The sequence below is a fragment of the Acomys russatus genome, chromosome 19 (genome assembly GCF_903995435.1).
Source record: "Acomys russatus chromosome 19, mAcoRus1.1, whole genome shotgun sequence".
Classification (NCBI taxonomy): Eukaryota; Metazoa; Chordata; class Mammalia; order Rodentia; family Muridae; genus Acomys; species Acomys russatus.
In genome coordinates this window covers 14,241,647-14,256,594 of record NC_067155.1, presented here as the reverse complement: position 1 = coordinate 14,256,594, position 14,948 = coordinate 14,241,647, and the positions used below count along the sequence as shown (strand labels likewise).

The 14,948-nt window shown below is 51.3% G+C and overlaps 1 protein-coding gene across 2 annotated transcripts in view; it reads left to right on the top strand.

Annotated features, from left to right (window-relative positions):
• The window catches only part of Nectin2 (nectin cell adhesion molecule 2), a 40,883-nt gene that overhangs the window by 2,258 nt on the left and 23,677 nt on the right, over positions 1–14,948 (top strand). For both annotated transcript variants that reach the window (XM_051162548.1, XM_051162549.1), the window contains exon 2: positions 10,089–10,451. In XM_051162548.1, coding sequence (XP_051018505.1) covers positions 10,089–10,451 — 363 coding nt within the window. The remainder of the gene's footprint in view (positions 1–10,088; positions 10,452–14,948) is intronic.

Below are 14,948 nucleotides of genomic sequence, written 5' to 3'. Positions count from 1 at the left end.
AGGATCTATCTGTGTAGCCTTGGCTCTCCTGGACTCACTCTGTAGAGCAGGCTGGTCTTGAACTCACAGCGATCTGCCTGCCTCTGCCTCCCAAGTGCTGGGATTAAAGGCGTGCGCCACCATGCCTGGCTCTCCTTTTTTTCACTCACTCCTCCTCTCCTCTCCTCTCCTCTTCTCTTCTCTTCTCTTCTCTCTCTCTCTCTCTCTCTCTCTCTCTCTCTCTCTCTCTCTCTCGCTCTCTTTTTCGAGACAGGGTTTCTCTGTATTATCTTGGCTGTCCTAGACTCACTTTGTAGACCAGGCTGGCCTCGAACTCGCAGCCTCACTCACTCTTTCATCTCTCTCCCCTCCCCTTTCTCTCTCTTCCCACCTCCGGCTCCCTTCCACTGGCTCTCTCTCTCTCTCTCTGTTTGTCTTCTTCTTCTCTCCATCTTGCCCTTGCTTTCCCTCCATCTCTGTCCCCAGACTCTAGCTGGTCAGCCTCCCCACTTCTGGCCTCCTGGGGGGAACGGGTTTTGCATCACCTGGACCTTCTGCCTGAGCCTGATCCTCCCTCCCCGGCTCCTCCCCACCTCTCTCTGCTCACCCCTGTCATCTAGGCAGCCCCGCACATCGGTGGGGGAGGGGAGGAGAGGGGACTGCCGGCCTGGCTGTCTCTTCTCGTTAGGGAATGGGGAGTGAGCAGAGGAGAAATGGGGGGGGGGGAGGCAGGGACAGGATAGAGAGCAGGGATAGGGACAGGAGCCAAGAGAGGGAGGGGACCGCGAATCAGATCCTAAGGATGGAGTCATGCGCAAAGAGTAAAGGAAGATTGCGAGGGAGGGCTGAAAGATACTGGAGAGGGGCGAGGGTGTAGGCGGCGGAGGGGGGTCGGGAGCGGACACCCGGAAGGGCAGAGAGGTTTGGTGACAGGAGAGAGAAGACTAAAAGACCCTAGCGAAGGGACTGTGGAGATCCTGTGACCCAGAGAGGTCAGAGCACGGACCAGTCTCAAGGCCAGCCAACATGCAGGGGCCACAGGGAGTTAAAGACACAGAAGGGACAGGGAGTCTTGCAAAAAGGGCAGCTCCCCTGCCCCCGCCTGGGATGCTGTTACATTTTTAATGCCCTAGCACTGCTGAAAACCCGGAGCAGGAGGTGGGGGAGGAGGAAAGGGACCCGGAGAGATGGCCCGGGCAGTGAGAAAGCGTGTCAGGAGCTGTGGAAAGGTGTGGGTGCTGGACACACAGGGCTACGGAGACCCCAGGGTCACGAGCAGCAACGACCACATACCTGTAACTCCAGCACTCCAAGAAAGCTGAGGCAGGAGGATTGCAGGGAGTTCAAGGGCAGGCTGAACTACATAGGAAGACCTTGTCTCAAGAAAAACAGTGGTGGAGGCCGGCCTGGAATCTCAGCGCGAGCCCCCGGGTAGGCTGAAGCCTCAGAACCCCGTGGCCCAGGACCAGCCAAAGAAAGTGCTCACGGAGCATGCGTGAAGCCCTGGGTTCCGTCCTCTGCACCTCCTAAAGCCGGCGTGGTGCCCATGACTGGAGTCCAAGCGTAAGTTCAGGATTCCACGGCTACATAGTGAGATCGAGGTCAGCCAGGGCTAACTGAGCCCTTCTCTCAGGGGGGGGAAAAAAAAGAGGGGCTCAAGCAAACTGGGGGCGTGGCGTGCATGAAGCCTGGCGTTCGATCCCTTACACCCTAGAAATCACCAGTGGCCGTGTGCAATCCTGCAAATGGAGGGTAGAGACCAGAGCTTCAGAGGTTCAGGGTCATATTTGGCTCCCTTGATTACATTCAGGCCAGCCTGGACTACATAAGACCTTTAATTCCAGCAACTCGGGATGTAGAGGAAGTCAGGTCTCTGAGTTCGAAGCCAGCCTGGTCTGATTAGAGTTCCAGGACAGTCAAGGCTATATATATATATATAATATTATATATATATATAATATATATATATATATATATATATATATATTATTTATTATTTATTTATTTTTTTTCTAGAGAAAAATATTTTTTTTCTAGAGGAAAAAAAAAATATATATATATATATATATTTTTTTTTTCTAGAGAGAATTAGGCAGGAGCCTAGGACTCTGGGGAATGAGAGGCGAAAGGTCAGGGAGACAAAAAAACAGACCCTAGAAATAGGACCTGTATACAGGCAGAGGCCAGAGTCTCCTGGGACCAGGATACACACTGAGGTGTCCACTCTCTCGGCAGAGCCTTCGAGAGCTTCACCTTCCACAACGGAAGCTCTCTGGGAGCTGCGCCCCTGTAGGAAAAAAGGCGTCTCATCCAAGGGGCCAAAAGAGCCTCCTCGAGTAGCTCTCGAGTGTTAAAACTGACGCCCACCTAGAAATCCAGACACAGCCCTGGCTGTGCACCCGGCTGCAGTTGGCTGCGTTCTCAGCCCTCCGACGGGCTCCGGATGTCCTCTGTGGGGGGTGAGAAACTATGATTAATGTAATTAATTAATTAACCAGGTGGCTGAGGCAGCAGCTGATGCCAGCGCTCGAGGCACGCTGGCCTTGAAGGCTTTGCTCCAGCCCTGCCCCACCCTGGCACGGTGAGGGGGTGGGACACTGCATATTTTATAGGTGTGCAGGGGCCAGCTGAGATGGGAGGAGCCAGGCAGGCAGGAAATCTAAGAGGCCAACGGGGTCCATCACTCAAGCTTTCTTCCCCAGACCCAGGGTTTCACACTCTGACCCCCAACTTTCTTCCTTCTGAGCCAGCCCTCCTCCTTCAGACTAATAGACCCCAGGACCAACCCTCCCCTGTGTCTTTGCTCCCCGCCTGGAGGCTTTCCTTACGCCAGAGGCAGTTCCTACTCAGCGTCCAGGAAGCCTGCTCTCCCTGTCCTTGGGGAGAGGAAGTGTGTTTGAAGACCCAGCTGACACCTCTGTAGAACTGTCACCAGTCAGCCCTGCTGAGGCAGGCAGAGGGAAGCAAGCGAGCGTTCCCATGGGCTCTTTGCTGGCCACCATGTATGGGGTATGGCGTGCGTTGGCAGTGTCCCTGCAAGGTCACAGACTCCCAAGTCCCCACCAGTCTCTCTTTCGCTCCCATTACCAGTTGTGAGAAAAAGCTTCCGTGTAGATCAGCGAGCGCTTCTCAACCTGCTTTCGTTGCTCTTAGGAGCCGCCAAGCGTAAGCTGATGCTTGGTGCTACTTTACTTCATAACTGTAGTCTTGCTACTGAGCGCTGTGTCGGTTCCTAAGACCGTTGGAAACTGGTGTTTTTCAGTGACCGGGACCCACAGGTTGAGAACCGCTGATCTCCATCCATCTAGCCGCTGGCCTGATCCAGAGAGCCTCCCCCGCCCCCTTGGGTGTGTGCCTCTTCCATGCTTTTTGACTGTCCATCACTCACTCACTCACTCACTCACTCACTCGCGCATTCATTCATTCATTCATTTACTCAGCACAGTCACAGAGCATCTTCAGAGCACCAGCCTGTTCTAGGCTCTTGGATACAGTGATGGATGAAACAGAGGTCCCTGCTGGGGAGATGGGTGCTCGGTTCTATGTTGAAAGGAGGAAGTTAAGACTCCTTGTTATCCAGCCGGGCTTGGTGGCTTGCTCCTGTGATCGCAGCACTCGGGAGGCAGAGGCAGGTGGGTCGCTGTGAGTTCGAGGCCAGCCTGGTCTACGGAGTGAGTCTAGGACAGCCAAGGCTACACAGAGAGACCCTGTCTTGAAACCCAAACCCAAAACAGGGGCTTGTTATCAGTATGGTGATCAGCTCCTGTGTCACTAAAGGGAGATAAGGAGGAAGCCATGCTCACCTGGGAGAGAAAAACAGAGAATGCAAAGGCCCTGAGGCTGGCCTTCTCTGAGCCAGAAGGCCTGAGGGGGGATGGGGAGAGGGGGAGGGGCACGAGTACGGAGAGTTCTGAGTGAGGAGGGGACAACTGAGGGCTCCAAGCAGAGACGGAGGACAGCAGCTACCATAGTCTCTCTCTGTCCGTGTGGGGAGACAAAGCTTTGGAGGTAGATACCTTGGAGGCGACCCGAGCTCAGAGTTGGGTGAGGTAAGCCAGAGTGGGGACCCTCAGGAGATAAATGTTAAAGATGGAGCCTATGAAGATGGGAGAGGATGGATCAGGCTTCCATCCTGACCTTCTACTGAGGTTTCAGAAGGCCCTTAAAAAATGGGCTACTGAACAGCCCAGTGGTGGTGGCGCACGCCTTTAATCCCAGCGCTCAGGAGGGAGAGGCATGTGGATCACTGTGAGTTCGAGGCCAACTTGGTCTACAAAGGAAGTCCAGGACAGCCAAGGCTACACGGAGAAACCCTGTCTCAAAACAAACAAACAAACAAACAAAACAAAAAACAAAAAACTAAAAAAGAAAAATGGACTATTGAGCCGGGCATGGTGGCGCACGCTTATAATCCCAGCACTCAGGGTTAAGAGAGACAGAGGCATGTGGATCACTGTGAGTTCGAGGACAGCCTGGGCTACAAAGCGAGTTCTAGGACAGCCAAGGGCTACACAGAGAAACCTTGTCTCACAAAACAAGCAAAGGACTACTTGGGGTGAGGAGGGTGCTGATACAAGCATGTGACCCCAGTATGCTGAGTTCCAGGATAGCTGAGACTGTGTATGTAGCCAGACTCCATCTCGAAAACCAAATATCACGGGCCAGGGAGACAGATGAAGGTGCGCGCTGCCAAATTTGAGGGCCTGAGTTTTATCTCTGAGATCCCCATGGTAGAAAGGGAGAGCAAAGACCCCCCCCCCAACAAACACACACCTAAGCATTGGCACACCCACACCCTGCCGGCAAATAAATAAACAGGCAGCTGGAGAGATGGCTCAGAGGTTAAGAGCACTGTCTGTTCTTCCAGAGGTCCTGAGTTCAATTCCCAGCAACCACAAGGTGGCTCACAACCGTCGAAATTGAGATGTAGTGCCCCCTCTGGCCGCAGATGTACATGCAGGCAGAATACTGTGTACGTGATAAATAAATGTCTTTAAAAAAAAAGTTCGTCCCACAGGGGTCTGAACATGCTGTTCTTTTATATAGAATTAGAAACTTAGTCTGGAGGTCTTGGGCTGTGAGATTTTTGTCATTTGTGCGATTTTTCTTCTATTGATTTGAGACAGGGCCTCCCTGGGTAACACAGGTTAACCCGGAGCTACCTGGAGCTCACATTTAAAGTCTACATGCCTCTGCCTACTTAGTGCTGGGATGACAGCTGAAGGCCACTAAGCCTGGATCACTGGCGCCTCTTGTTCTTTTTTTTTTTTTTTTTTTTTTTATTGCACATGAGTACTTTATCTGCAGAAGAGCGTATCAGATTGCATTATGGATGGTTGTGAGCCACCATGTGGTTGCTGGGAATTGAACTCAGGACCTCTGAAAGAACAGGCAGTGCTTTTTTGTTTTGTTTTTGTTTTTGTTTGAGACAGGGTCTCTCTGTGTAGCCTTGGCTGTCCTGGACTCACTTTGTAGAGCAGGCTGGCCTCGAACTCAGTGATCCGCCTGCCTCTGGCCTCCCGAGTTCTGGGATTAAAGGCTCTTAACCACTGAGCCATCTCTCCAGCCTGCCTCTTGTTCTGTGTGCATGCGCGTGTCACAACACAAGTGTGGAGGTCAGAGAACAACTTTCAGGAGCCTGTCCTCTCGATGCACTATGTAGATCACAGGGGGTCGAACTCGGGTTCTCAGTCTTGGCAGCAATCACCTTTACCCACGGAGCCATCCCACCAGCCCCTCCCCAAAATGCTTGTGTTGTCCTCTTTGATGTACTTCCGGCGGGGAGGGAGGGGGTCGGCGCTCTAATTCACATTTACTAGGAGGTGTAATTCCAGCACTCAGGGCGGTGAGGCAGGAGGATTGATCTGAATTCAAGGCCAACTGGAGCTAAACATTGAGACCCTATCTACACAAACAAAGTAAAACCTCTGCCTGGGCAGAAGCGAACTCAGGCCAGATGTGGCCTGTGGGGACAAGCACTGACCCTGTGACCTGGCCTGCAGAGAGTGTCAGATCTTTTACTGGAATTGTACCAGGGGACCCGGCAGGGTGGCTTAAATGTCTCCATTTCACACATGGAAGAACTTGGGCTTGAAAAGGTCACCCAGGCCGGAAGCCGTGGCCAGCAGGAAGCTCACATCTATCGGTGTTGCAATCCTTTTAAAAAGTACTTCTCCTGATGCTCCTCCTTGGTAGGGCAGGAACCCAGAACTTTCCATATGTTCTACGGGTGCTCTCCCACTGAGCCACGCCCCCAGTCCCTCACTGGGGGATTCTAGGCAGGGGCTCTACCACTGAGCTGCGCCCCCAGCCCCTCACTGGGGGATTCTAGGCAGGGGCTCCACCACTGAGCCACGCCCCCAGCATCTCACTGGGAGATCCTAGGCAGGGGCTCTACCACTGAACCACGACCCCAGCCCCTCACTGGGGGATTCTAGGCAGGGGTTCTACCACTGAGCCACGCCCCCAGCCCCTCACTGGGGGATTCTAGGCAGGGGCTCTGCTGTTGAGTTGTCGTCTTCCCAGCCCTCATGGTTCTACTCAGCAGCAAAGGATGCAGCCCTTTTGGTCTAGGTGTTCTGCCGGGTTTGAGCAGTGAGGCATACTTGGAGGCGGTGTGACTCTCTTAAGCCTTCAGTGGTGGCCACTCACCCATCCTCCCTAGCACTGTCTGTCTGCAGTATTGTGCACTGTCACAGTCCCACATCAGGGCCACCAAGTTCTTCTTTCTTAAAGACATTTAAGAGTAAATCAGTGTTTTGTCTACACTGATTGTCTGTGGGCCACAGGCGCGCAGTGTCCTAGGAAGAGCTAGATGGAGTTCAGGTTGGTTGTGAGCCACCACTTGGGTTCTAGGAACACAACGCAGGTCCTCTGTAAGAACGGGTGTTCTTAATATCTGAGCCATCTCTCCAGCCCCTATTTTATTTCATTTTATTTTATTTCTGTAAAAAAAATTTTTTTTTGAGGCAGGGTGTGGCTATGTCTCCTTGGTTTGCCTGGAACTCACTATGTAGCCCAGTCTAGCCGTCAAACTCCCAGAGACCACCTGCCTCTGCCTTCTGTGTGGTGAGAGTAAGGCTATGGCTACCACACCCCAGCTTCCCTGGCGTCTTGTGTGTGAGGAGGCCGGGATGGTACCTGTTTCCCCCTGTACACGAAGCAGGTAGCTCTGACGAGCTCGCTCCCTCTCTCTCTCCAGATGGTTGTGAGCAGTTGCTCATGGGCGACAGGTTATATGCTGTGTTGTTGAGTCCCTGACCTCGGGGCTCGCTGTCAATGGCCACTTGTAATTATCCGGCCTCTTTTCTTGTTTACCTAGTTCAAGTTTCCTGTGGACCTTATGCTGAGTGCTCTTCAAGCATTCCTTGGTCCTCATAACACCCCTGGAGGGTGCGACACTGTCATTATGCCCTCATTATGCAGTTGGGAAACTGAGGCACAGAGATGTAAAGCCACATATTATTGTGCCCTGGGTCATCAAGGAGTGCTTCCTCCCAAAGCTGGAGACACAGGCTGTCTTGTTTCTATGGTTGTTCAAAGTAGGGAGACGGGCTGGCAAGGTGGCTCAACAGTTAAGAGCACTTGCTTAAAAAAAAAAAAACAAATAGAGCACTTGCTACTCTTAGAGAGAACTTGTTCTGTTTCCAATACAACTGCCTGCAGCTCTGAGGCAAAGGACTCTTGATGCCTTTGCCTGGCCTCCACAGGTACCTGCCATACACAGATGCTGACGCACACACATAAGTTATAAAATAAAATAAGGCGGGTGGTGGTGGCGCACACCTGTAATCCCAGCACTCGGGAGGCAGAGGCCAGGTGGATCTCTGAGTTCGAGGCCAGCCTGGTCTACAGAGCGAGTTCATGGAGAGCCAAGACTACACAGAGAAACTCTGACTCGAAAAAAAAAAACCAACCAAATAAATAAATGGTTTGTTTGTTTGTTTGTTTTTAAGTGAAGAATTGGTGGCTGGAGAGTTGGTTTGGTGGTTAAGAGCTTTGGCAGCTCTTCCAGAGGGTTCCATTCTCAGCACGCACACGGCAACACCGTTGTGTGTAACTCCTGTCCCAGGGATCTAATGCCCTCTTCTGGCCTCTGTGGGCACCAGGCACACCTGTGGTGCACAGACATACATATAGGTAAAACACCCATACACATCAAATAATTTTTTTTAAATACTTTATTTAATTTTGAATTTATGTGCTTTGGTGTAGGGGCGTCAGATCTCGGAGTTACAGACAGTTGTTAGCTGCCATGTGGTTGCTGGGAATTGAACCCGGGTCCTTTGGAAGAGCAGGCAGTGCTCTTAACCACTGAGGCATCTCTCCAGCCCCCCACAGCAAATAAATTTTTAAAAAGATTTATTTATTTATTATGTATACGACATTCTCTTGCATGTATCAACTGCAGGCCAAAAGGGGGCATTGGATCTCATTAGAGGTGGTTGTGAGCCTCCATGTGGTTGCTGGGAATTGAACTCAGAACTTTTGGAAGAACAGCAAGTGCTCTTAACGTCTGAGACATCTCTCCAGCCCCCACATCAAATAATTAAAAAAAAAAAAAAAGTTTAAGTGAAAATACAGCCAGGCACAGTGGTGCATGCCTTTATAATCGCAGCATTTCCAGAAGGCAAGAGGATCTCTGGGAGTTCAAGGCCAGCCTGATCCACATAATGTGTTCTAGACCAGCCAGGGCTGTGTAGAGAAAGCCTATTTGCAAAAGGACAAAAATAAATAAAGTGGGAAAATAGGAAGAAGGAGCTCATAAGATCCCAGCCTCCTCAGGAGATATTGGCAGTTAATGGTTGCTGAGGGAGGGGGGAGTCTTCTAGTGGTGGTTTTTTTTTGTTTGTTTGTTTTTGTTTTTCCAGATAGGGTTTATCTGTGTAGCCTTGGCTTGCTTTGTAGACCAGGCTGGCCTCAAACCCCTGCCTCTGCCTCCCAAGCGCTGGGATTAAAGGCCAGTGCCACCACCGCCCAGCAAATTAATTAATTTTTAAAAAAGAAAGAAAGGGGCGCAACAGGAGCCATTAGGGGCACAAGAAGGCAAAGCAGGTGACAGTTAACAGCTCCATTGTATACTTGTACGAAACCCTCCAGGAGAAAGGAACGTAACTCAGAGAGTAACACGCTCTGAGTTACTAGGCTCAGCAAACACCTAGCTAGTGGGGTATTTGCCCTGAGTCAAAAAAAACGACAGCAGCCGGGCGTGGTGGCGCACGCCTTTGATCCCAGCACTCGGGAGGCAGAGGCAGGCGGATCGCTGTGAGTTCGAGGCCAGCCTGGTCTACAAAGTGAGTCCAGGACAGTCAAGGCTACACAGAGAAACCCTGTCTCAAAAAAACCATTAAAAAAAAAAAAAAAAAAAAAAAAAAAAAAAAAAAAAAAACGCCAGCACCGTAAAAATAGGCAGAGAACAGAGTTGGGGAGATGAATCCATGGGCCAATACTTTCTATGTCACTTTGAGGACCGGAGTTTGATCCCTGATCGCCAGTGGCCATGTGAAAAGCTAGATGCAAACACATATACATCGGGAATCCCAGCACTGAGGAGCCTGAGACCCCGGCATCCCTAGGATTTGCTGGCCAGCCTAGCTGGACCAAGGAGGCCAACCAGCGACTCAGATAAGGTGGGAAGCTGAGACAGGTGGCCTGTTCTTCCTGAGGATCTAAGTTTGGTCCCCACCTTCCACAAAGAGGCTTAGGACTACTTGTACCTCCTGTTTCGGGGACTCTGACACCCCCTTCTGGCCTCTACTGGCATTGCATACATAGGGTGCGCAGACATACATGCAGGCCCATTACATAAACTAAAAATAAATACTTCAAAAAATAAAAACAAAACAAACAAACAAACAAAAAGCCGAGGTTAGGTGTGCCAGCGCCCGACTTTAATCCCAGCACTGGGAGGCAGAGGCAGGTGGATCTCTGCGAGTACAAGGCAGCGTTGACTACGTAGCTGGTTCCAGGCCAGCCTGGGCTACATAGTGAGTCCCTGTCTAACGTAAGTAAATTGAGTAGGTATCTCATCGCTGCGTTGGCCTTGCTGTCCTGGAAACCTTTTGCTTGGCCCCTCCCGGACGAAACTAACCTCTTTCCTTTCTCCCCAGGAGCCCAGGATGTCCGGGTACGAGTGCTTCCCGAGGTTCGGGGGCGCCTGGGAGGCACCGTGGAGTTACCGTGCCACCTGCTCCCCCCCACGTCGGAGCGCGTCTCTCAGGTGACCTGGCAGCGCCTGGACGCCACAGTCGTGGCCGCCTTCCACCCATCCTTCGGCGTGGATTTCCCCAACTCTCAGTTCAGCAAGGACCGCCTGTCGTTTGTGAGCGCGAGACAAGACAGAAACGCGGACCTGCGGGATGCCACGCTGGCTTTCCGGGGACTGAGGGTGGAGGATGAGGGCAATTATACCTGCGAGTTTGCCACCTTTCCCAACGGGACCCGCAGGGGGGTGACCTGGCTCAGAGTCATAGGTGAGTAGGAGGTGAGTAGGGTCAGGGTGGGGCGTGGGGATAGTGTGAGAACCCCTTACCTGGCTGTTTCAGCTTGACCGTCCATAATGTGTTGGCAAGTGCCTTTTGTGTTTGTAGAAGCTTGTTTGTATTTTCATTTTGTTGAGATGGAGATTCGTGGCGATTTGGCAGGCCTCAGACTTTTTTTAAAATTAGGTATGAGTGTGTGTGTGTGTGTGTGTGTGTGTGTGTGTGTGTGTGTGTGTGTGTGTGTGTCCGGCCATCCTTCAGTATTTGAGATCAGAACCACAGGAGTCTTGGGTATCAAACTCAGGGTGCCTGCTGACTGAGCCACTTTTCCTGTTCCAGCCTCAGCCATCCATGTGACCTGGGATAAGCTAGAATTTTCTTCCTTTCGCTCTTTTTTTTTTTTTTTTTTTTGTTTTTTGAGACAGCCTTGGCTGTCCTAGACTCGCTTTGTAGACCAGGCTGGCCTCGAACTCACAGCGATCTGTGCCTCCCGAGTGCTAGGATTTAAAGGCGTGCACCACCACACCCGGCTAATGAGCTGGAAATTTTGATCCTTTCATTTCTGCCTCTACCTCAGAGCGCTTGGATTAAACATGTGAGCCATCACACTCAGCTTGTTTGGGCCTGGCGACAGACCCAGCACTTTGTGTGTAGTAGGCAAGCAGTCTACCAACGGAACTACATCCCTGGCTTCAGGGTTTGTTGTTGTTGTTGTTGTTGGGTTTTTGTTTTTTGTTTTTTCCTTCCTTCCTTTGTCTTAGATAGGCGCTCATGTAGCCCTGGCTCGCCTAGAACTCAGTGCTTATACAAGGCTAGCCTTGAACTCTAATCCTTCTGCCTCCATATCCCAAGTGCTAGGATTGCAAGACTGTGCCAGCACACCCACCTAGCTTTGACAAATGCTTATTAAGCCTCTACTGAGCATAAGCTGATTACTCTGCCCGCCAAGGCTATAGCAGACAATGAGCCATTCTTTTTTTTTTTTTTTAACTCGACTAAGGGTCTCAACATGTGGCCCAGGCTGGCCTCAAATCCAAAGCAACCCAGTTGCCACAGGGCTGGGACTATAGCCGGATGGGCCACTGCACTCTACTGTGCTTTTGCCCTGAGAACAAGAGCCATAGAGGTTCTATTTTTTTTTTTAATTTTTTATTAATTTATTCTTGTTACATCTCAATGGTTATCCCATCCTTTGTATCCTCCCAGTCCTCCCTCCCTTCCATTTTCCCCTTATTCCCCTCCTCTATGACTGTTCCTGAGGGGAATTTCCTCCCCCTGTATATGCTCATAGGGTATCAAGTCTCTTCTTGTTAACCTGCTATCCTTCCTCTGAGTGCCACCAGGTCTCCCCCTCCAGGGGACATGGTCAAATATGGGGCACCAGAGTTCGTGTGAAAGTCATACCCCACTCTCCACTCAGCTGTGGAGAATGTCCTGTCCATTGGCTAGATCTGGGTAGAGGTTTAAAGTTTACTGCCTGTATTGTCTTTGGCTGGTGCCTTAGTTTGAGCGGGACCCCTGGGGAAGATTTATTTATTTATTATGTACACAGCACTCTGCCTGAATGTACACCTGCAGTCCAGAAGAGGGCCTACATTACATGATAGATGGTTGTGAGCCACCATGTGGTTGCTGGGAATTGAACTCAGGACCTCTGGAAGAGCAGTCAGTGCTCTTAACCGCTGAGCCATCTCTCCAGCCCTTCCATGGAGATTCTGAGCCAGCACGGAGCTGTGACTTGGTAAGTAATGCTCTTGGTGTCACAGAGAGCTCTGGCCAGCTTGTTCGAACCAAAATACGCGACTGGGTCGGGGACTGGAGAGGCAGGAAAAGCTCAAGGGAGCAGGTAGCGAGCTGTAGGCACACTGTTGGCCTGACGTGATTCCAGGCGAGGCAGTACAAAATAGAGGAAATTTTAGGCAGCTTTGTACTGCTGTGTCTGGTTTCCAGGAAAAGGAAAAGGACACCCGTGGGCCTGAAGAGATGACAGGAGCCGGGCGTGGTGGCGCACACCTGTCATCCCAGCACTTGGGAGGCAGAGGCAGGTGGATCTCTGTGAGTTTGAGGCCAGTCTGGTGTACAAAGTGAGTCCAGGACAGCCTGGGTTACACAGTGAAACCATGTTGTGATTTAAAAAAAAAAAAAAAAAAAAAAAAAAAAGAGTTCCAGCGTCTATTTCACAGGACCCAGCACACACATGGCAGCTCACAACCATCTATAAATCCACTTCGGGGATGTCCGATGCCCTCTTCTCTCCTCTGTGGATACTGAAGAAATGTGGTGCCCAGACACATGCAGGCACAACACCCGTACACAGAAAACAAACTATGAAGGGCTCCCAGCAATTGACTGGTCCAGCCAGTTGGCACAGCGGCAGAGATTGCTCACCGAAGCCGGGAAGTCCCCTGCAAGGAACATCATCCAGCCCTCAGACACCACATTAGCCCCCCTGCCCCCCCAATCTTGTTTCCTTTCCGGCTCTAGAGAGTTGGAAGCTGTCACAGTCATGGCTGTGTTGCCTTGAGGAGGCACCATGATCACGGAAAGCCTTACACAGGAAACCATTTCACTGGGGCTGGCTCACAGTTTGAGAACTTTAGTCCATTATCGTCATCATCGTGGGAAGCGTGGCGGCGTGCAGGCAGACATGGTGCTGGAGGAGGAGCTGGGAGTTCTACATCTTGATCCATAGGCAGCAGTCGGGGACTAGACTCCACAGCGGGCAGAGCTTGAAGATACATGGATGGATGGATGGATGGATGGATGGACGGACGGACAGACAGACAGACAGACAGATGGATAGATGGATGGATGGATGGATAGACGGACGGACAGATAGATAGATGGATGGATGGATAGATGGATGGATGAATGGATAGACGGATGGACAGATAGATGGGTGGATGGATGGATAGATGGACGGACGGACAGAGGGATAGATGGATGGATGGATGGATAGACGGACGGACAGATAGATAGATAGATGGATGGATAGATAGATGGATAGATGGATGGATGAATGGATAGATGGATGGACAGATAGATGGGTGGATGGATGGATAGATGGACGGACGGACAGAGGGATAGATGGATGGATGGATAGATAGATGGATGGACGGATAGATAGATGGATGGACGGATAGATAGATGGATGGACGGATAGATAGATGGATGGATGGATAGATGGATGGATGGATGGATAGATGGACAGACAGACAGATAAATAGATAGATGCTCACTGGGCAGAGCTTACAGATAGATAAATAGACGGACAGACGGACAGATATGCATGAAGTTAAAGCCCACCTCCACAGTGACGCAATTCCTCCAACAGGGCCACACCTCCTAATAGTGCCTCTCCCCAGGGGCCAGACATTCAAACATGAGTCTTTGGGGGCCACACCTATTTAAACCACCACAGAAGCCTCCCTGTACATTCTGGAACAGATGGACACCAAAAGGGGGCTCCTGCCGTAGCTCAGAGCACATCTCTTGCCCGTTCTCGGGGAGCAGTCCTGTCATCCCCGCTGCTCAAGAGGCTGAGGCAAGCGACAGAGTGAGTTGAAGGCCAGCCTGGAGAACTTGAGACCCTGTCTCACAATTTTTAAAAAATGGCTGGCTAGGGATAACGCTCTATCAAGGATTTTCCTAGAATCCCCCAGTGAGGAGTTGGGGGTGTGGCTCAGTGGTAGAGCCCCTGCCTAGAATCCCCCAGTGAGGTGCTGGGGCGTGGTTCAGTGGTGTAGCCCCTGCCTAGAATCCCCCAGTGAGGGGCTGGGGTGTGGCTCAGTGGTAGAGCCCCTGCCTAGAATCCCCCAGTGAGGGGCTGGGGGTGTGGCTCAGTGGTAGAGCCCCTGCCTAGAATCCCCCAGTGAGGGGCTGGGGGTGTGGCTCAGTGGTAGAGCCCCTGCCTAGAATCCCCCAGTGAGGGGCTGGGGGCGTGGCTCAGTGGTAGAGCCCCTGCCTAGAATCCCCCAGTGAGGGGCTGGGGGTGTGGCTCAGTGGTAGAGCCCCTGCCTAGAATCCCCCAGTGAGGGGCTGGGGGTGTGGTTCAGTGGTAGAGCCCCTGCCTAGAATCCTCCAGTGAGGGGCTAGGGCGTGGCTCAGTAACAGAGCAAGTGTAAGCATGTCCAGTGTTCTAGGTTCAACCTTCTACACACACAAAAAAAAAAAGAAAGAAAGAAAGAGACAAAAAAATGTGGCTTAGTTGGTAAAGTGTTTTCCCCTGGGTTTGATCTCTGGCACCACATGAAACGAATGGTGATGGCACATGCTTACAATCCCAACACTTGAAAGGCAGAAATAGGATAATCAGAGGTTGAAGGTCATCTTCAGGTGTATATAGTGAATTGAGGCCAGCCTGGGCTATATGAAATCCTGACTCAAAAATACACACACACACACTGCAAAGGCCTTCTCCCAAACCTTGTAAAACCCTCTCTCTGCTCCTGTGCAGTACCTTGGACAAGAGTGTAGTCAAGACGTACT